Here is a 23160-nt window from a genome sequence, read left to right on the forward strand (position 1 = left end):
TTCAATCTTGTATCTAGCTAACTTGGTCTATTTCTTCCTATTGTTTTTAGTTACCAAACTGTGTACTTAATCTAGACTACTAGAAACTGTTGGCCTTAGGTTAGATATTTTAGAATCATGTCCCGTTGCAGTGAATTTTGTATATCTTAAGTTCTGTAAAAAAAGAAATGCTTTTTATTTCTTCTCCTACTTTTAACAAAGGCATGATAAAGAATGATTTCTCTAGTTTTAGATACATTTGGGAAGGGGAAAGGGCAACTGATAAAAATTTCCTATATATACCTATTTAAAACAATGTTCCATGGATGGGAGGAAAATGGGCCTTTGAGACAACAAAAATGCAATCAGTTGACATAAAGATACCTTACTGCAAAGTGCCATAAGAGAAGAAAGTTTCCAGCCCTGATAATTAAGTAGTGGAGATCTTAATAGCTTCTCTGCATCTTAATGGTAGCACCTTACAGGTTAGTATTAGATGCAATGGACAAGAATTATTGTAGCCTTCGGTGCTGGGACTGTGGATAAAGAGAAGATCAGGAATAAATCTTTCTCCCCCACTCTACCAAATTTGTGGCAGCATTTAGTTTTGTCTGTGGTCACAGCAAATTGCCCTCTCATCCACATAAGTCATGAGTAGGCTATTTGCTAGGAAAGTTTCTGGCAAAGCAACCTCGTCAGTGATGAGTGACTGAGGACACATCTGAGATGTTCTTTTACTCTCTGGCTGGGCCTCTGGACCTGTAGGCTATGTTGGCATAACATACCGAGGCCATGCAAGACAGCTGGAGACAGGAAAAACCATTTATCCACAACCCAGTTGCCAGTTGGAAAAGTGAAATTACTAAGAGCGAACTAATAGCAATAGTTTTTATAGAGCAACCTGGTGCTGAAAGTAGGCAGACAGAATCTGAGCCCTAGCCCTGCTACTTACTGGCCTTCGATTATGGTAAAAGTTACAACACAGCTCATTTCCAAAATGAAGGCAAAAATACCTAATTCACAGGCCTGTTGAAAGGATTGGGTGAGATAATGTACTCAGGATACCCTACATATTCTGGCACAAATTTATTAAATTCCTCAATAAATAATGGGGTTTTTTTTTGTATCTTCCTCCTCATCCCTCTCCCAGCACCACATGACTGCCCAAATCATTGATCATTAAATTGTTGAAATCAGAGTTATCGTAAAGATCATCCTTTTCTTTACCAAGAATCCTTTTTTAAATCTTTTTCTCGGGATCCCTGGGTGGCGCAGCAGTTTAGCGCCTGCCTTTGGCCCAGGGCACGATCCTGGAGACCTGGGATCGAATCCCACGTCGGGCTCCCGGTGCATGGAGCCTGCTTCTCCCTCTGCCTGTGTCTCTGCCTCTCTCTCTCTCTCTCTCTCTGTGACTATCATAAATAAATAAAAAATTTAAAAAAAATAAATAAATCTTTTTCTCTCATAGATCTTATGATCCAAACACATGGCATTTAGGATGGGATAGCTGACATAACTACACCAACTCTATATGACTATAACCAAAAAGAAAAGTTTAGTGCGCCTCCAAGCCTGTTTCAGATAGATTCATGATTTCTTTTGGGCTCCTTGAAATATTGAAAATACCTCATGAACCACCATTACTATGTGGAATTCCTTCAAGGTCAAAGAACCCTGGGTTGAGGCCCACTGAGCTAATTCTAACTCCCCCCACCCCACCTTCCCCAGCACACCCTACCCTTGAGTTAAGGGTGAAAGATAAAGTGATTTGCCCAGGGATATTCTGAGATGGAGTGAGGACTATAACACATCTCCTGGTCTGTTATACCAGTCTCGAAACACCTGGAATATACAGATCAAGACCAATTTCTAAGCCATTGTAGTAAATTATTAGGCAAGTCATTTTGCTTTCAACACTTTTTAAGTTTATACCAATTCTTCCATCCATGTAACTTTCTTTAAAAATTGATTCACAGTGGTTTCCTCGTGTAATTAACTAGCTACTGTATTCCTCTAAGAAATTTTTGAAGTATGTATTTACTGTTGTTCTTTCCTCTCTAAGAAGATTGCCATACACTTTCCAATAGCAGACAGATCTGCCAGTCTGCTTTAAAAAAAAAAAAAAAGCCACATGGACCAATCAAGTTTTATTTTTCTAATAAACTGACAACTGTGAAAACAGCATGGTGACAGGTTGGAGAGGAAGAAAGAGGCAAAGCTTATCCTCCGTTACCCTTTGGTATTTTTAGTTTAGTTTTTCTAGAATCTGAGAGTTCTAAAACGTTTCTCAAAAAGTACCTCTCCCAGACAGAGGCCAAGTAAAAATAGCCAACTCAGTAGACATTTTCATCTTTGATGATTAATTCTCCCTTTATGTGAAAGAAAAAAAGTCCTATTCCTGTTACTTGTTATTATATTATGGCCAGAAGAAGAGGTGTGGGTTGGGAGGTGGGGGGAGGGGATCGCTTTTACTCACTAGTGAGAACTAGGTGAGAGTACGTGGGGATTGGAAATCCCATCCATGAGAAATCATCAGATACATGTTGGGATACAATTAGCAAGGGGACCATCCAGTTGGGCTCTCATTTTGACAGCTAGACTTTTTTTAAAAAGTAAATTTGTTCAAAAGCACCAGCATCCCTTTCAACATAAGCATCAATATCCATGTAGTTCTCTGACAGCTTTTTTGTGTTCTGTTCCATATTATTAACCTTATACTATATTTTAGTGTACTATACTAATAGGTACAAATATATAGGCATGTTATAAAATGGAATGTAATTAAATACTATCTGATCAACTTACGTATTCTGATCAAGATCAGGGGAGGAAAAAGGTTGGTTTGTTTTTCCCATTGTTAAAATACTCAAATGCCATTTTTTTTTATGAACTTTAACATAATTAGTTAGAGGAACTACAAATGAGAATAGTTCTAATTATTTCTTTATGAACTATACTTATAAAATTTTTTTCAGGTTATTTATGGTCATCTTTTTATGGATCATCTCTTCATAGATCTTTATTAAAAATTTTTTTCTGGGCACCTGGGTGGCTCAGGTGGTTAAGCGTCTGCCTTTGGCTCAGGTCATGATCCCAGGGTCCTGGGATCAAGCCCTGCATCATCTCCCTGCTCAGAAGGGAGTCTGCTTCTCCCTCTCCCTCTGCCCATCCCCCTACCACCTTGTTCATGCTTGCTCTGTCACTCTCTCAAATAAATAAATAAAATCTTTAAAAAGTAAATTTGATGATTAATTCTCCCTTTATGTGAAAGAAAAAAAGTCCTATTCCTGTTACTTGTTATTTTTAAAATAAATCTTTAAAAAAAATCTTTAAAAAAATTTATTTTTCTTCCTCACTTTTTGAGGCACCCTGATGCTTCACTGTTATGCAAATTGACCTGGAGATGTATCTGACCCAATCTTGATGATTTTCTAGTAGCCTTAGATTATTTCCAGCTGTATAAAAAAATACCTGGATGTGTTTTGCTAGCACATGTCATCACTGAGTGCTCTTTCTCATGACATACAGAAGCACTGATTCATTTTGCACAGTCAGCATGTAGAGAATAGGAGCCTTACTTACCAAGTGTCTAGTGGAGACTGAGCTGGCAGCATTTTGTAAACATTCTCTAAAACAAGTGGTTTGCATTTATTAGTCTCCTGAAGGAGTATTCTAAAGGTCATGGAACTACTTGTTCCTTGAACTAAATTTTTATACTCAATGAAAAGTATGTCAGTATGCAAACCAAGCAAGGTGATTTCTGTTTATCATTCCAATTGTTTCTGAAATTACTTCTCAATATTGTGACACCTCATTTAGTTTAATTAAATATCTGCCATTAGTTTGCTAGGGCTGAAATTAAAAATATAAACACATACTTTTGAAAGACACCAATGGAAAAATCAGGCAAAAAAGCATTCTGTTAAATGGAAGGGAGTAGAAGAGGTTCTGTACTCGGTTAAAATGACCTGATCACACAATTGCTAAATGCAGTGTGGGGTCCTGGATTGGATCCTAGAACAGGAAAGAGACATGAGGGGAGTGATGTGAAATTCAAATAAAGTATATAAATTAGTTAGTAGTACTACAGTTGATTTACTGGCTTTTGAGAATCATGCTATAGTTCACATAAGTTAACTTTAAGGGAAGCTGACTGAAGGATATCAACTTTGCTCTAAAAGACTAAAATTGTTTCAAAGTTAAAAGATTTAAAAAACGACCCGGTAAGTGTTTGAGTAACTCTGGTAATATTCACGCTTTGAAAGTTTAAGTGACCATTTAAAATCTTACACTTCCATGGCATATGCCTTTATTTTTTTTCATCTTCCCATATTATTTTTTGGAAATTTAACGGGGAAATTAACAGTTCAGAAAATGTAAAGGATAGCACATCAAACACCTATACATTCACCAGCTAGAACAAATGTAAACATATTGTCATATTTGCAGTATGTGCACAGAGGTAAAATACCATGAAATCGTTCAACCTTTTCCAGTGCTAAGAAGATAGCTCCTTCTAGTTCTTAAATTCGGTCATTTTATCCAACAGTGCTTATAGTCCACTAGGAAGGAGACTCACACATTCCTTAATTCACTTTCTGTTGCCATTTATACCAGATTTGAAATGTAAAAGTGTCCAGTTTACATGAACTGTGATTATTCTCTGTGGCCCTGGGTTTATTATGTGTGTGGTGATACATAAAATAAGATTCATTTTATCCCAAGGAAGGTATTTAGCATGTTATCTGATTTAAAAAAAAATGAACAAACAAAAAAAAGGGGATGATGTCCTCATAGACTGGCTTCTCACAGAGTGAAAGAAAGGGAAAAGGAAAATTAATAGCCCTGTCATGAGTCCCAGGGATTATTTTCATATTTTGTGGTAAAAGTGTGAAGTTTGGTTTACCATTTCTAAATGACCCTTTGTGAAATTCATCACCACTCTTTATTATTAAGCAATCATCATAATCCCTTATTACTGGTTATTTGCACCCACCAAGATTAAAACCACTTAAACTAACATGTTTTTCTATTATTGTGTTGTAGCTTTTTAAAAATGTAGCAGGAAATGTCCAAAAGGAAACAGACTCTATTTTAAACTTAAAGCTGGTATTTGTGGGTGAACCTGGTGGCACAGACGACCTGAACCTCTTATCGAGGAGCAAAGCCACCGTCAACTGGTATATGTAGTCAGGGTAGTGCAGCAAATGGGCACGTGGGGATGAGTTAAATCAGTTGCATAAGCCTTAAAAGTGAACCACACCTCACTTCCTTTTAAGTGTATGGCACAAAAGAACAGAGAAGGGGACAGAAGGGACCAAATAGGGCACATTTATGTCTACAGGTGTTTTTTTTTTCTTTTTCATTCATTTATTCATTCATTCATTCATGAGAGACACAGAGAGAGAGGCAGAGACATAGGCAGAGGGAGAAACAGACTCCCTGCGGGGAGCTCGATGCAGGACTCGATCCCAGGACTCTGGGATCACAACCTGAGCCAAAGGCAGTTGCTCAACCACTGAGCTACCCAGGCATCCCAGTCATGTGTTTTCTTAATGCTTTTAGACAGTGCCTGTTCTGTGTCCTTACTGCCAACATGAGCATCTTAAATTCTCTATGTGTTTATACAAGTCCATGATCAATGCTGGTCGACCTGAAATAGAAGCAAGTCCAAACTGTAAAAGGATTACAAAGGTTTAAGAAGAGAGTGAGGAGTAGACTGTTAGGGAAAAGAAAAGAAAAAAAATGAAGACAATGTACATATATGTACACAAATACTTATTAGAAAGAATTAACAGCACAAAAGAGAATACAAAGCAAAAAAAAAACAGATTTGTTTGATATTAGGGAAGTGTCCATGTTTTTTAAGAGTTCACTTGCTTAACAGATTCCATATTACACATGTTGGTTGTTTTTTCCCCTCTAGTACTTCATGAGATCTCGGAACATGAGGCTGATAAACTGCCAAGGAAAAATCTGACATGAGAGAAAATTGTAAATTATTTATTTTACCTTTGTAACCCAGTGTATATATATAGCAGATGACCAATAAACATTGGTTGAATAATAAATGCATTCACGTGTAAATATCAAGGTAGAGGTGATCCCAGATATCCAGAAGCCTTTCAGATAGAAACATGGGAGTAGCACTTAGCATGTTAAGAAATGAAGCATGATTATGAATACTGTTATAATAAATTGTCCTTAAAGCCATGAGGTAGAGAAATTCACTGGAATAAGAGATTGGACATGAGGGAAAAGAATAGAAACTGTGGGTTACCCTTGGCAATCCCTTTACTTGGAGACTGTATATCGGTTGGTATGCTTTAGCTTATACATGACAGAAAATCGGACCTAAGCTGATTTAAGCAGTCTCATGTAGGTGAAAAGCTTGGAACCAGTGGTGTCCTTGGACATGGTGGAATCCATTACATCTCCCTTCTGTGTTACACAGCTTCAGCCTCACACCCCACATGGTGGCTGCCAGCAGCTGCAGCACCTTCATTTCCTTAACTTCAAAGCAGAGAGCAAGAAGAAAGGTCACTTTCCCAAAAGTATTACTGCACTTGATTGGTTTTCATTGACTCTCATGCTCATCCCTAAGGCAAATCAAACTCCAGAGAGTATCAAACATGAAAATCAAAAAGTCTGGCAAGTTTCCAGCCCTGCTAGCCTACTTTCTGGCAAAGCAGTCCTTAGATTCACTTAGTGTTGAAATAAAGCTATGGCTGTAGCAGTGCCTGCTTCAGCTGTAAGATCTCTGTATCTCAGGTACAGTGTGCCTCTTCCCGTCCTCCTCACAGTTTACCTGAGTCTGGCTGGCTTTCTGATTCTTGTTGCCGGTTCCCAAGTGTTGACCTGATCATTGGCTTCCTGCTTATGGACCATTTTCCTGAGGTTACAGTCCCTACCTTTATCTTTATTCTCCTAAGAATTCTAGGTATCCCATTCTCTCTACCCAAGCAAAAAAGAATAGGATTTGTATGATAACAGTGAAGTGTTCATGTGTTTACAGATGTATGTAGTAACACAAAAGCCATCAATATTCCTATATTTGTTTGTAATGATTCAAGTTTAGATTTTTTTCATATCTTTCCTTACCCCAGACAGTAAATACTAATTGTATAACTTTGGAGAATTAAGAAAAGCTTTCCATCAACCCTACTTAAGTTCTACTTTGTGAAAAGAGAAGCACTTTCTGAGGAATATATGTAAGATATAAGTATGTAAATTTTGTCATTCTAATACTAATTTTTAAGTAAAACCTCAGAAACTAACTTAGTACAGTATCAGTATTATGAGTAGCTCCCACATAGTAGAAATATCTAGTAAGATCCAAGTTCTGTATGTATTAGGCTACTACTATAAAGATGTTATCATATGCTTACAAACATCTTTGTATAAATGAAAGCTGTTATAGAGTAAGAAAGGTAATCTTCATCTGTATGCTCCAGACAAAATGTTGTCAAGCCCATTCTTAACAAGACTTCTGCAGATAAATATAAGCCCTTTTCTTTTCTTTGATAATTACCTTTGCTCCCATGAAGTTGTCCTTTATGTCTGTCTTCGTTCTTCTGCTTTAATTTTCACCACTTCAAAGTGATATTTTAGGGATGATTAGAAATCAGCACATTAGAGGGAGCATTCGGCAGGTTTCTCACTGTCATAGGGAGAGGTATAAATAAAGAAAGGCAGAAGGCTAGAAACCACTCTGTGGTACTGTATTAGAACTAGAAGTATCAGTGAATTCATGATTTTTAATATATGGTCTGATCGATAGGTACAGAAATACAAATGTGTGTGTATAAACATGGGTGGTATATATACATAGACTTCTTTCTTAACCCTCTCTGCTGAGACAGCCTAGAAGCAGTGACACCCTAGTAGCAATGAGCATACCCACTGCTCAGATTTTGTTTTCGAGGTACCATTCTTTAGCAAAAGAAACCCAGGCTCTTTGGAGAAATGGCTGATGCCATAGATGAGATGGGAAGAATACAAGATAAGCCTAAAACATCTTTGATGGCCAGAAAGTAAAGAAGTTCTCCAAAAATGATGGTGGTATATCAAAAGGACACAGGACCCAACTTGAAGGGATTCTCAGTTCCCAGAGTTGGTTCAATTGAAGCAACAAAGTAAATGATAGATTATAACCCATAAAATAAAATAAGTACCTGTGAGTCCATAGTAATACAAATACATAATTGAACTAATAGATGGGGTAGAAAGGACAGTCCATTTTACCACAGAATGCTAGTTAAGTGTAGGATAGTAAGAACACTGGGAAAAAACATTGTCACATACCACAGTAATAATTGAAGGCAAGAACCATAGATGGATGCTGAAACATTTGTGGGTAAAAGTTTAGTATGAAAAAGGATAGATACTTGCATGATCTTCATATATCTCCCCCCACAAGATATTTTTATTTTCATATGAAAAAATAGCAATTTTACAGTGGCAAAAGACACCATTTTAGCCATGTGATCAGAGTTAATATTGCCAGTTGTAAAACATCAATATCACAGACCCTATATGATACACTGAGAAGAGCATCAGTTTTCTGGGATTCTTGCCAAAAATGTATAACTTCATTCTAATGAGAAAACATCAGATAAACTCAAATTGAGAGACATCCTGGAAAATAATTGGCCTGGACTATTCAAGAGCATCAAGGTCACTAAACACAAAGCTAGAGGATCTGTCACAGATTAAAGGAGACTAAGGAGACCTGACAGCTAAGTTCAGTAGGGATCCTAGTTTGGATCCTGGACCATAAAAAGGACATTATTGGGGGGGGGCAAAATTTACATAAGATCTGTAGATCACTTAATAGCAGGATATCAATGTTGATTTCAGTGTTTCTGGTAGAGAGGTATATGGGAACTCTGTATATTTTTGCAACTTTTAGGTGATTCTAGCATCATTTCAAAATAGAAAGGATTTTGTGTGATTTCTTTTAGAGGAGGGGGACTTGGAATGGATGGTTTCTAAGGTCTGTTCCATCCAACCTTATTATTCTATGACAGAGTGATGCAAAATGAAGAATTAAGCAAAGATTTAAGCACTTTTCTCTTTTGTCTGTCAATTAAGAAATACGTTGACACAGATGAAAGTAGGTTCAGATTTTACACTGGCAATTCAGTTTGGTGGGATATATCCTGAAGAGCTACTGTTGTGCTCAGTACTATACTGAGTAAGATGGTCTTTGCCTCCAAGATAGTTAGTCTACTAAAGCTTGAAAATTATGTGTTCTACCCTTTCAGTCATTTAGCTTACCAAAGTCTCCCATGATTGTTTTATAATAATGGAGATGGATAGAATGATCTGGAAATTAAGTCTTGGAATAAGAGAACAAGAGCCCCCAAAGTGGGCCCCCGAGATTTTTTAAATCTGAGTGTCTGGTGAGGTAGTGATAAACATCAAATAAGCAACCTAGAAGGCCTTTGATATAAAATATTTTGTGTACAAGGAACCAAAAGAATATTCACATTAAGATTACTATCAGGTAATTGGGTAGTAGGGCAGAGTGAAGATGCATGTATTGGGAAATGTAATTCTAACATTCCCTTAATACTCATTTGCTGGATAGCTGTACTGAATCAAGCCTGTACTTTCATATAATCCCATTATAAGAAATTTCTGAATGCTAAATTGGTATGTTTCATTTAGCTGATATTTACTGTTAAGAAGTAAATATTTCAGGCAAGGTAATGCAGTTAAGTCAGGAAGTTATGACTTGAGTTCTAAACTACATTAATGAAGATGGTTTTTGATTCTTGGGTATTTGGGAGCCTGGTTCTTTTTTTTTTTTTTTTTTTAACTTTCTGTGGTATTATTTTTTTCTTTAAGTGAGAAAGAAAGTTGTGAATCAAGAAAGTTGTGTAAATGAAATGGAAATCTTAGTACCATAATATGGTTGAAAGAATTTATGAAACTGGTTCCTACTGTCCTAATTATTAACAAAAGTCTTAGCCCCAGCTTACATGAGTGCAGTGTCTTCCATGGAAGATTACAAGTTATGTATCTTATTTCTGCAGTAGGAGCATACAACCTGTATGAAGTTTTCAAGTCTCCACAGAATTGAAAAGTCAGTGTGGGTACTATACTTTGAAACGTGTATACTATGGGCCTAAGGTGTTTTTTAATCTTTCATCTCTGTTAAAGATCAAATATCATTAGAAAAATAAGCCATGGGCATTACAAACGTGGTCTAGTGAAATTCAATATTCACAATGACAATTCAGAATATGAGCTCCTTGGGGGAAAGTTAACCCACCACTCTTAACTTTGCATCCAAATATCTTCAAGTGTGCTGTTAGTTTTATAAAAAGGTTTTGATCTACACTTCTAGTTTAAGTTCAAAAGAAAACCTACATTTTAAAGTGTATTCCTTTTCTGGGTATATTTACTTTGAACTATAGCATATAGTTTTTCTCGTAAATCTAACCTGCCACTATCTGTTTTTAAGGCTCTGTAAACTTCAAGTGGTTATGATGTGTGAAGTTTGGATTAAACTACAATTTTTAGAAAACACATGTTATATATTTTGATTGTTTTGAATTTTAGCATGGGCCAGTCAAAAACTTGAGTGTCTAGCAGAGTAATACACTATACTCTGTTACTATAAGAAATCACAGAAAATTACCCTTTCCCATCATGTGGCAATAGATAAATGAAGCAGCTGTTCCTACTCTTAATGTAGTTGTTTGAAAAACTTGCACAATTTAATGAAAATGCCTCTACTCATAAAACTTAAAATGCTCACACATGGAAAAAGTCATAATGTTTTGGCAAATATTTCTTTGTTAGAAATGTGAATGAGGCCTACCTGCTTTGTAACTAGAATTCTCTGTAAGTGGCATACAACTGTGGGAGAAAGCCAACTGAAAAAGACTCTGACAAAGGATGAATTAATGCTCTTAAGAAATACAGATAATTCTTGCTCAAACATACTTTTTTGATAAGGAATAATTATAATATATATGCCCCTCTCCTTGTTCTTGTTTTTTTTTTTTTCCAGGTGTAATTCTTGGGTCATCATTTCTACTTAACATTAATGATTTTCTACTTAAAACAAGTCTCAAAGAAAGAAATCGGATTCTGATAGGACCGTGCTGTGCTAATGCTAATCTGGAAGCTAAATGGTGTAAACACAGTGGCAATCCAGGCCCAGAACAGTCCATACCAAAAATATCCATTGATTTACAAGGAGGTCTGCTACAGGTCTGTGGGGATTGGCCACATTTTTACCATAAGTCTTCAACTAGCCTTTGTTCTTTTTTTGAACTGTTTCACTAAATCTTGATATGGTGAGAAAAGAGTATTATCAGATTGATCTTTTATTAAGCCTTTTTTTTAAGATTTTATTTATTTATTCATGAGAGACACAGAGAGAGAGACAGACAGAGACAGAGACACAGGCAGAGGGAGAAGCAGGCTCCATGCAATGAGCCCGATGTGGGACTCGATCCAGGGACTCTAGGATCACGCCCTGAGCCAAAGGCAGATGCTTAACCACTGAGCCACCCAGGTGTCCCTTATTAAGCTTTTTCTTAACAGTTTTATTGAGATATGGCCACCTATCATATAATTCACCTAAATAAAGTGTACAATTCAGTGGGTTTTTTAGTATATTCATAAAGTGTCCTCATTACTACAATCCATTTTAGAACATTTTCACATACACACACACCCCTCAAAACCCTGTACCCATTAGCATTCATTACCCATTATACTCTAATCCTCTCTCTAGGTCTGGGCAACTACTAATCCATTTTCTCACCCTGCATATTTGTTCTAGACATTTCATGTAAATGGAATCATATAATCTGTGGTCTTTTGTGATTGGTGTCTTTCACCTAGCATAGTTTTTTCAAGATTCATCCATGTTGTACCAGGTGCCAATACTTTGTTCCTTTTTATGGGCCAAATAATATGCCAATGTATGGCCATACCAAATTTATCCTTTTATCAATATATAGACGTTTGGGTTCTTTCCACTTTGGGCTATTATGATTGGAGCTGCCAGGAACATTTGTATACAATCTTTTGTGCAGACATGTCTTCATTTCTCTTGGATATGTGACTAGGAGTAGAATTGCTGGGTCATTAAGCTTTTTTCTAATTATGGACTTCTCTAATTACAAAGTAGTCAACTTGTCTCAAGCACAGTGTCATCAGCAATATATAAAAACCATTTGCCAATGGCAGGTTCCATTGGCACCTGCCATTGATGATTAACGCTTGACATATAATCAGTTGTAGCCTTTTAATGCATTTGATTTATAGCCATATATGGACTATGTGAGAATATGCAACTTATTTCTTTACCGAGTTATCAAGAAATAAGGTAACCTCCTATTTGGATGGACTTGAATATATTCTTTATGTGATTTGATGTCCTCCAAGTTTGACATAAATCCAAAAATCTTGAGAAATTCACAATTACACAATATGGAAATGGCTAATTTGTTAATAATGGAGGTATATATGAAATTCTTGTTTTCATCTAAAAATTGTTTTGTCTTGACTTTTCACCAGTTTTCTTACTGACATGGAGCTAGATGTGGAAGGATTCATAACTGCTTTGTATTGCTTAGGGGATGTTCACCATCTATCAGAAACCTTCATGTGATTTCATGTTATTTTATCAACAATATAAACTGTATTACCATTTTCCCAAGACAGCAAAGCAACTCCTCATTAAAATCAATATTAAGACAAAAACATAGTATATCATCTCTGTGTTATAAAGTTGCTGTCTCTTGACAATTTAAAGCCTAGAGTAGGGATCCCTGGGTGGCGCAGCGGTTTGGCGCCTGCCTTTGGCTCAGGGCGCGATCCTGGAGACCCTGGATCGAATCCCATGTCAGGCTCCCAGTGCATGGAGCATGCTTCTCCCTCTGCCTGTGTCTCTGCCTCTCTCTCTCTCTCTGTGACTATCATAAATTTTTAAAAAATAATAAAATAAAATAAAAAATAAAACCTAGAGTATAGCATTCAACTCCCTAGCTTGACTTTTCACCTATCTCTATTTTTCAGGATCCAATAAAAATAAGACTGATGAGAACAGTAGACTTAGTATCATATTTCTTATCTTTATTTCTGTTGCCTTAATTCCAGAGAACGGGACCCAAACTTAGGTTTAAAATTTAACCACAGGTATAGGATTATTTTTTTTCACTTCTTTATATTTTTTCTCTCTTCTGTGTTAATCTGGTTCTCTTAGAAATAATGGTTGTATTGCCTTTATCCAATATATTCAGGAAAATGTAAATTATTGACATTTTGAATCCTCTGACATTAATCATTATTGCCCACTGGTCATACTTTTGTTCTGGACTAATACATTTCACATGTAGAGAAAGAGAATCTAATCCTCTTTATCAGAGAAAATACCAAGGCCTTTGTTCTGAAACTCTGCTGAATCCCCTGTACGATTGATTCTCAGGGGCTGTGGAATACTGGATGTTGGCACATTCTCACTGAACATGGAAGTTGGGAGCCATCTGAGTTCAAGTTCATTAAGCATCTTCCCTCTCTTCTTTTCTAAAAAATAAAAGTACAAAGAAAGGAACCTTATAATTAAGATGTATTTAATCTCATGACAAAATGTAGGAAGCTATTCCACAAAGTTATTATTATTCTTTTGTTAACATTTTGACCTAGAGGATCTTCATTGCCTTCTCTCAGACTGTAATAGGTATTGTTTTCTCACTTAGCTAAGTTAACTCATAAACATAACCTCACATTCACATAATTTCATTGGTAATTCAGCATTGGAAACTCATGGTTATTCACACAATATATAATGTAATTGATTTTCTTGTTTTTATGTGTTTATTTAAGTAATAGAATTTCATCCCATAGGTCAATTACTTAGAAATTATAGTTGTCAATAATTAAATTGAACATAATTATGGTCTTGCATTAATTCTAGTGTGATTGTGGCTAATTATCCTTATGAAGTATTCATTTGTATTTAAAAGACACTAAAATTTTTCATATGATTCTTAAAGGTTTTCTGGGGTCAAGAACATTTGAATTGTTTAGTTCTTCTACATGAATTACTCAGTGGATACCTTAACGAGAAGAGAAATTTTGAAGTGCAAGTTCCTGAAGCAGTGCCACAAATGCCATCTCCTATAGAAATGAACCAGATGTTTAAAAGCGAACAAAGTTCAGATGACCTACGGACAGGCCTATTCCAGTATATAAGAGATGCTGGTAAGTAACAACAGCTTCAGTATGAGAGAGAATTTTGACCGTACATTCACTAAATAACACATCAAAATCACTTAAACTACATTAATACCTGCAGTACAAAAATAGGACATTACCCTTCAGTCTCTCTTAAGGGGAAATTCTTAATATATTCCTGTCTCAAATTATATAAAAATGACCAGCCAGCTTCTTTATATTCTTATCCTTCATGCTTATAATGTTCTCTTTCTGTAATAAATCAACATGCTCCCGTTCAAAAGCATACAATTAATTATTTTTTCATTTAACAGAACCTTTGAAAATGCCTGGTGTCTATGAAGTCGTGTTTTACAATGAAACTGAAGACAGCTCAGGGATGATGTTATGGAGATATCCAGAACCTAGAGTGCTCACCCTTGTACGGATAACCCCTGTGCCCTTCAACACCACAGAGGATCCAGATATTAGCACAGCAGACCTTGGTGATATGCTACAGGTAGGTAATGAGTATTTGTTTTTAAATAAAAGCTTTGTGGAAAAGTGCTGATTATATACTAGGAAAAAAGATTAGATCATACCCATTTTTCCCATAAATAGTATGAGAGAAATACACACAAGTATGCATATGTGTGTATGTATACATAAGTATACATACCCACAAAACAAATTTTAAAATAGGAAGTAGCGTACTTCAGATTCCTGATACATGACGATTTTGAGAGTTCTCAATTCTACTCTTAGCCCTTTTGTAGGTAGGTTATGTTACATATTCTCTAATTGTAATTGTTATTCAGTTCACTGCACATTTCTCGAGTACCCACCACGTGCTGACACTCTTCAGCATTTCTAGAACTGTTCTATGAAATATGTCCACATAAGGCCAGAATGGATGACTCAGTTTTCATGTTCATTTCCAGCACTGAGAATGGTCTTAGGCTTAAGATACCTAATAGGAAAACTAGCTAACCAGTGATCATATTCTGTATGATTTTATTAAAGTTTATTGCTTGTCATTTTCCTGACTTTAATGTAAATGTATTACTGATATCACCACATTATCATTCTACTTATCTACTTATTCTGTAGACCTGAATTTCTACAAAATTGTTTTCCTCTAGTTTGCCACCTATCACTAGATCACACAACCATCTACTCAGAACAGTGAGATTGCTGTCTTTCCCTGACCCCTCACATCCAATTCATCAACAAGTCCTGTCATTTCTGCCTCTAAAATATGTCCCTATTCCATCTACTTCTCTCTTTTTATTGGTACAACTGGAGTCCAGGCTGCCACTTCCTATTCCCTGCTACAGTAGCTTCCTAATTGGTCTAAATGATTCCATCCTTGACTCCTTGTAACGCATGTTCCAAACAGCAGCTAATGTGATCTTTTAAAAATGTAGATCAAGTCACATCACTCCTCTAACTTAGAATCTGATGGTGCCTTCTACTACTTCTTGGAACAAAAAACAACCATCTTGCTATTGCCTATAAGGACCTATGAGGTTTGCCCTGCCTACCTCACTGACTTAGTCTCATGCCTCTTTCCATTCCTTACTATGCTCCAAATGTACTGGCCTTTTTTCCCTTTGAGCATACTACTTGAGAGTCATTTCCCTTGCTCTGTTCCCCCCCAACTTTGTCAGTTTGGTACCAGCTCAAATGTCTTGTCACAGCTGGTTCACTACCACTTCTTTTTTTTTTTCCTACTTCTTTATTCTAAACCAAATTACCTTGTTTTACTTTCTTTATAGGTGTTAATTGCTTTTTAGAATTATTATATGCATTTATTTATTTAACTGCTCATGGTCTTTTTCTCTCTACGATTAGAAAATAAGTTCCTTAAGGACACCTGGGTGGCTCAGTCACTTAAGCATCCAACTCTTAATTCCGGCTCAGGTCATGATCTCAGGGTCCAGGGATCAAGCCCCTCATTAGGCTCCATGCTCAGTGGGAAGTCTGCTTGGATTCTCTCTCTCTCCCCCTCTGTCCCTCCCCCAACACATGCCCTCTCTCTTTAAGCAGATTCCATGCCCAGCGGGGAGCCTGATATGGGGCTTCATCTCACAACTCTGAGATCATGACCTGAACAAAATCAGGAGTCAGTTGCTTAACCGACTGAGCCACCCAGATGCCCCCAAACTTTTTTTAATGAGTGCTCTGTACTTACTTTTTAAAGACTTTCTTATTTTAGAGAGAGAAAGAGAAAGCATGAGGGAGAGGGGCAGAGGGAAAGAGAGTCTTAAGCAAACTCCACACTGAGTGTGGAGCCAGATGCAAGGCCCAATCCCATGACCCAAGATCACAACCCAAACAGAATCCAAGAGTCAGTTGCCCAACCAACTCTACTGCCCAGGGCCCCCAATGAGTGCTCTGTACTTAAATCAGAGGAATCCAAGATTCATAGTAACGTATTAGCATATTAACATTATTATATTCTTATTTTATTCTTGTTTAAGTTTCTGATTATATTTAGTCAGATATTCACCTTCTGAATTGATAGCAATAAAATTTCTCATCATTTTGTCAAGTGAACTTGAATGTGCAGAACTATAATTTGCCAAGATCTCAGTAGTCCTTAATTTAATTTTTTTCTTGTGATGAGAATTTTTAAGATCTACTCTCTTAGCAATTTTACTTTGATTCTTTAAATTTGTTTCTCCTCCTATTAAGATTATATTCATAATTATCTTCTCTACCAGCATTCTTAGATTATTTTTGCTAAGTAAAATAACAATATCTTTGAAGACTGCGGTCTTATTAGACTTGCCCAAATGCAGAACATCTTTAGTATTTTCAGCCAAAATGACAATACTTATATTTCAAATTCTCAGCATCATGTAAGTGTAAGGGCTTCTTTCTAACTGCTTTTGTGGGTTCTTATTTATAACTAAATGTTAACACATTTATTAATATAAGTCTGATAACTATTAGTGGTATTAAATAAGGCATTTGAGATAATAAGTACATTCACTGCAGACATGTTCTTTATCTTTTCACTGATATTGGAGAGGCAGAAGAACATTCTGGTTAAGAAGATAAACACTAGCCAGAGTGCTAGATGTCACCTTAGACATCTACAAGACATCTATAAGACAACTTATTCTCTCAGTGTCAGGTTTTTGTTTTGCTTTTGTTTTTTTCATCACTAAAATGAGGCTATTAATAATGTGATGATTATAGGAATTAATGTTTGAAAGACAAATACAAATACAAACAATGCCTGGCACACAGCATGTGCTATTTAATATTTAAGTATGAGTACTACTGTGGTGACATGTATTATTTTGTATTTTCAAAAGTCTTTTCATCAAAGAGAAGTATAGGCTAGACCAGAGAGAATGGAAGCTGCTGGGCAGCCCGGGTGGCTCAGCGGTTTAGTGCCGCCTTCAGCCCAGGGCATGATCCTGGAGACCTGGGATCGAGTCCCACATCGGGCTCCCTGCATGGAGCCTGCTTCTCCCTCTGCCTGTGTCTCTGCCTCTCTCTCTCTCCTCTCTGTGTTTCTCATGAAGAAATAAATAAAATCTTAAGAGAGAGAGAGAGGAGGCTGCTGATTTCCCAGACCAGCCAGTGTAGTCCATGACATCTGGGACAGCCCCAGGGTCTAGACAGTGGATTTGTCACATAAGCAAAGCACTGATGAAGGAAGCCTGACAGGTTTCAACAAGCAAACAGTTGGTATCAGAAAGGTTTCACATCTTGTTGGAGAGATAGGAACTGAGATGTGGGCAGAGTTCAAGGACAGGGATGCTGGTCTAAGAAGCAAGAGGGAATTAGCCTCCTGTAAGTTGAAAGGGAGAGCTTGATCCCAGCGGTAAGAACACCCAGAATCAACAACTGGAATGGAGAATAAAGCAGGACTGGCAGGAGGTTGCCAGGCTGCTGAGCTTCTGGGCTAATCCTTATGTTCCTCTGACTAAGAGCAGAGTTTGACCCAAGGGTTGGGGTAAGCCTCATTTGCAGAAATAACTCTCTGGGTTGCAATCTTAGAACTATACAAACTATTTTGTTTCCTTGGAGCTTCTGTTGAGAACAGAAAACATGTTGTATGTGTGAATCACAGCTTTGATTCAGTATGACAGCTTTTTCCTTGAGCACTTGCAGCCCCAGATCTTGGGCTTCTGGGGATTCAGCTCCTCAACTGAACACTGGAGTTAATGTTATTTACCTCTCAGAGATGTTACAATAATTGAATGAAACGTTATGGCTAAAACAAATAAATGCCTTACACATAGTGAGCTTTCAATAAATGTTCATTTCTTTCCCTCCACTCCTCCTTAACAAGCAAATGTCTGGACCACTAAAAGAACCGTCTAAGTAAAATTCCAGCCTTCATCTCTCTTCCTTTAAACTATCCTAAGTTCTTAAAGGAACAGTTGGATTGTATCAATTCCTTGAGAAAAGTTTTCAATGATTCTGGCAGACCGGTAGACTGACCTTGAGGGCCTCTCTCAAGGACCTTGACTGACCTCCCCACCCCCTCACCCAGCTTTACTTCTCACTCCATTACAGATGATCTACCTTATAGTCAAACCTGCCTATTCAGCATTTACCAAACCTGCCAATGATAGCCCACTTCCATACTCCCTTTTCATTTGAATCTCTTCTTTCTCTGCTGAAATCCTACCCACAGTTCCAAACAGCCCATATGCCCTCTACTCCATGAAGCCTTACCTGGATGCTATCTCCAAACATAGTACTTCCTTCTTCTGTAGTCTTCCATAGCACCACTTTTATGCTATTTCTTACTTATTCCTCATGTTTCAACTGTGTGTTCATATCTTGTCTCCTAGATTGTAGTTTCCAAAGGCAATGATTGTATCAAATCTGTCATTATGTCCCGTATAGTATCCACTGCACCGGATATGCTCCATATATCAAATGGATGGATGAATGAATGAATGAATGAAGTCCATGTTTCTATTTTGTATTATTCAAAAGTATTACGCTGTTTGTCATAATTTTATGAGGCTATTGAATGAGCTTCGGTTTTGCAAACTGAATTATGTCAAAATGCATTGTGTTATGCTTCACTGGTATTATCTACCATAAACACACAGTCTAATGTCATTACATTACATAGACTTTTGGTGAGATCATTGAATGTACTGCCAAGCCCACTGCCCCCTAGACAGAGGCTAGTTCTTAAATACAAAGATAAGTTAATCTCTCTGGGTTTAGTCCTAAAAACAGAATTAAGTTTGGTTCACTTTTTTCTTGAGGACCATTTAGTTCATAAAAAAAAACCAACCTTTTAGAGGTCACTTATGTACAGAACTCTCAGATTTGTCTGTATATATACCTTTCCATGATTGATAATGGCATTTATAAACAGGCTTCCCATATGAGTTTATGGAATTTATTTGACAATTGTAATGAAAGATGTGGAAAACATGTTTAGAATATTAAATTAACCATAGGTTCTGAATAAGGACCCTGAAATTAATATTCACAGAAAGCAAAAGGAGCTTATTTTAGGTCCGTTTATAATTTTATCATGTTAAATTTTAAGTATTAGCAGTATACTTAGGTATCAATAAAATTACTACTTTTAGGGTAGAATAATGTTGTCAACCTAGAAGGAATGTTGTATCATTTTAAATGAATTTACACATTAGAATTTCTGGCACTGTGTCTGGCACATTCTGAGTTTTCATTTCCTCATCCTGTTGTGTACGCTGCCTACTCAGGACTCAATTTTAGAAATAGACATGTACCCAGATTGTGAAATTTTAATCCATTTTTGGAGTAAAGTTAATAATGGATATTTTAATTCTTGCACAGATCTGTCATGTTACTTATTCTGATTCTCTCAATACTGTATTATTCTTGTTTCCTTTTTATTTTCATTTATGTGTTGTACTAAATTTTTAAATATCTTCATTTGGTATATGGGAATAGGCCAAACTAAATATCATTTTTCCTCAAGGATATTAAGAGTATAAAGCTTGAGCATTCAAGACAAACACGAAGGGACTGGAGTCACTGAAGCAATTTAAAAAGATAAGAGGTAAAAGTAAAGAGGTAAATTGGAAGATGAGTTTGGCATTGATAACATGTAATGTGGATTAAGGGGAAAGATGTAAAAGCCAAAGTCAGGAATTCCTCCAAATGTAAGAAACATCTAGGTTGTACATAAAATTCTTAGTGTTAATGTTACAGGAGAAGGAAAGAAGACATTTAAGTAACTTGAGGAAAATTAACACAGGTTCACAAAAGTTTACACCAAAAGAATTAAATAGATACTTAGATTCAGATCTACACCTTCAGAAAATGTGGATATAACTAACAAATGAGATTAAAAATCTCTGTCATTTTTATTTCCACTTCATAGCATTTCTCTCTGACAAAGAATTATTTGATATCTTCTCAGTATAGTGTAGGATAGTACATTGTATAGACAGTGAGGATATAAAGAGATTGATCTGTCCCTACTCTTACGAGGTTTATAATTTACTTGAAAATAGAGGGCAGGGATCCCTGGGTGGCGCAGCGGTTTGGCGCCTGCCTTTGGCCCAGGACGCGATCCTGGAGACCCGGGATGGAATCCCACGTCGGGCTCCCGGTGAATGGAGCCTGCTTCACCCTCTGCCTATGTCTCTGCCTCTCTCTCTCTCTCTCTCACTGTGTGCCTATCATAAATAAATAAAAATTAAAAAAAAAGAAAATAGAGGGCATAGTTGCATATGCAAACTCATAAGATAGAATAGCTAAATATAAAGATAGACCCACACATTTTTACAGAAGAATCATGTAATTGGGAGAATTCTGACATCTGTAAAGTAAATTGAATTGGGAACAAAAAAATAATTTATTACAGAAGTTGTATGATTTCATAGCCCTTTCTCAGTTAAAAAGGCATTTTCAAGCTTCAGAATTTAGTGCAGAATTCTTACATGAAAAAAACATGACTAGAGTCTATAAACGATATCTTCACAAGGATAACAGGAAGAAAAAAGACAAAAGCAAGCTGTGTCATTTGTTTATTTCTGGTGGAGAAGGAGAACAGTAAGCCAAAAAAATCAGTACAGTCATGTCCAGTTCGCTTTTGTTTATTCAGTTCAAAAGTTAGGGAAATTAGTTTTTAAAGTAACATCAATATAATTATAAAAATCAAAGTGAAACCACATTGGAAGGATAATGAAGAAAAAATTGCATACTTGGAAACCAAGGAGAATCTAAAAGATTGAGATCTGGGTTATTTTTGCTCCAATATGTTATGATCATCTCTGTGTTTTATACCCAGAACTGTGCTAGATGCTTTGCATAATAACTTGAGTTAAATCTCATTTTATTCTGTGAGGTGCACATTATCTCCACTTTATCAGTGAGGAAACTAAGGCCAAGAGAAATTAAGTCATCTTGAATTATAAAACTTAAAAATGGGAGAGCCAGAATTTTATCCCAGGTCTTTCTGACTCTAAAAACGATGTTTTTTACCCTATTTGTAAAACTTTGGAATAATAATAATCATAATGATACATTTGGGTGATAGCTACTCTGTTGAGATGTGGAAAGAAGGGAAATAAAATTATTCTTTTACTTCAGACTATTAAAGCATGAAATCATGAATCTGACCCAAAATATGCAAAATAACTTTAAATAAATAAAAGGACTCCCAGACACACAAGATGGATTGGATATTAAGATATCTAAAGAAAGAGGGATCCCTGGATGGCTCAGCGGTTTAGTGCTGCCTTCAGCCCAGGGCGTGATCCTGGAGACCCAGGATCGAGTCCCACGTTGGGCTCTTGGCATAGAGCCTGCTTCTCCCTCTGCCTACCTCTCTGCCTCTCTCTCTCTCTCTCTCTCTCTCTCTCTCTAATGAATGAATGAATGAATGAATAAATAAATAAATAAATAAATAAATAAATAAATAAATAAAATCTTTAAAAACAAAACAAAAAGATATCTAAAGAAAGAATATTTCCTTCAGAAGGAAAACTGGTCAGCTCTAGAAGCCTGGGAAGGTCATGGAAGCGTTTGTTGGCAGAAGCTCTCCTGGCAGCATCCAAAGAAATGATGCCCAAGTGTCTGGTTCACCTGGTAGCTAAATCTCCTTTATGGAGATGAATATAGCAGCTGTCAAATCTCTGTGTCTAACATTCAAATCATCTACCACCCAAACAACTTTCTAAAACTTTGGCCCCCAATACAATCTGTCTACAGAGAGAGTATCATACGTTACTCAGGCCAGCATCAGTATCCAGGCTGCATGGCAGTTATATATCGCATGGTAAATTAATAACTTGGCATCTGGTTTATGTATCAGTCTCTAGTGAACTTTGTTGCATGACTCAGCATTCGTAAGTCTAGTCAGTGCTAGGACACCATGGAAATTTTCTGAGACTGCAAGACCAATGGCCAGATCTTGAATCATGATAAATCCATCATGCTAAGTACCCTCTTGTGGCTACCTGCCTTCCTAGCACGCTGGTCCTTCCCAAATGACATCTCTGTTGTGCGTTATGTCACAGACCTTTCCAAACAAAATTCTACTCTCGCTACAATTAAGAGTTGTGAGAAGTAGGTGTGATGTTTGTAAAGCACCCAGCCTTACATAGTTCAGGGCTTAGTAAATCATTACAACACACAGTAAAGGGTAACTGCTACCAGTTTCATCATTATCATCATCGTATCACTTGATCAAAGAAGCTGGACCCAACTGCATTAGACCAAGAAAGCCCTTTTTCTGAGAAAGACTTTTTTGTATGTATAGCCTGTTAATGTCATAACATTTGTTAGGGATGCTGGCTGTGCCTGTGATTAATAGCACACTTTCACTGGCTAAGACTGGTTGCAGTAAGAGGCACTACCTTCCCAAAGCTCCATGATCAGGGCCTCCAAGGAGGTATGTCAGGTACAGTCCTCTAGGCTGCAGGTAGCAGAAATCCCACTGAAGCTGGCTTAAAGAAAAACGGAGGGATCTAGTGTCAAGATACAGTGAGGAGTCCTAGAGGCTAAGGACAACAA

The 23160-nt window shown here is 36.8% G+C and overlaps 1 protein-coding gene across 7 annotated transcripts in view; it reads left to right on the forward strand.

The window, feature by feature from the left end:
• The window catches only part of VPS13B (vacuolar protein sorting 13 homolog B), a 748802-nt gene that overhangs the window by 596202 nt on the left and 129440 nt on the right, over positions 1 to 23160 (forward strand). For all 7 annotated transcript variants that reach the window (XM_055303543.1, XM_055303538.1, XM_055303542.1 and 4 more), the window contains 3 exons: positions 11003 to 11205; positions 14001 to 14208; positions 14496 to 14680. In XM_055303543.1, the coding sequence (XP_055159518.1) occupies positions 11003 to 11205; positions 14001 to 14208; positions 14496 to 14680 (596 nt within the window). The remainder of the gene's footprint in view (positions 1 to 11002; positions 11206 to 14000; positions 14209 to 14495; positions 14681 to 23160) is intronic.

Source organism: Nyctereutes procyonoides, unplaced genomic scaffold (genome assembly GCF_905146905.1).
Source record: "Nyctereutes procyonoides isolate TBG_1078 unplaced genomic scaffold, NYPRO_anot_genome, whole genome shotgun sequence".
NCBI lineage: Eukaryota > Metazoa > Chordata > Mammalia > Carnivora > Canidae > Nyctereutes > Nyctereutes procyonoides.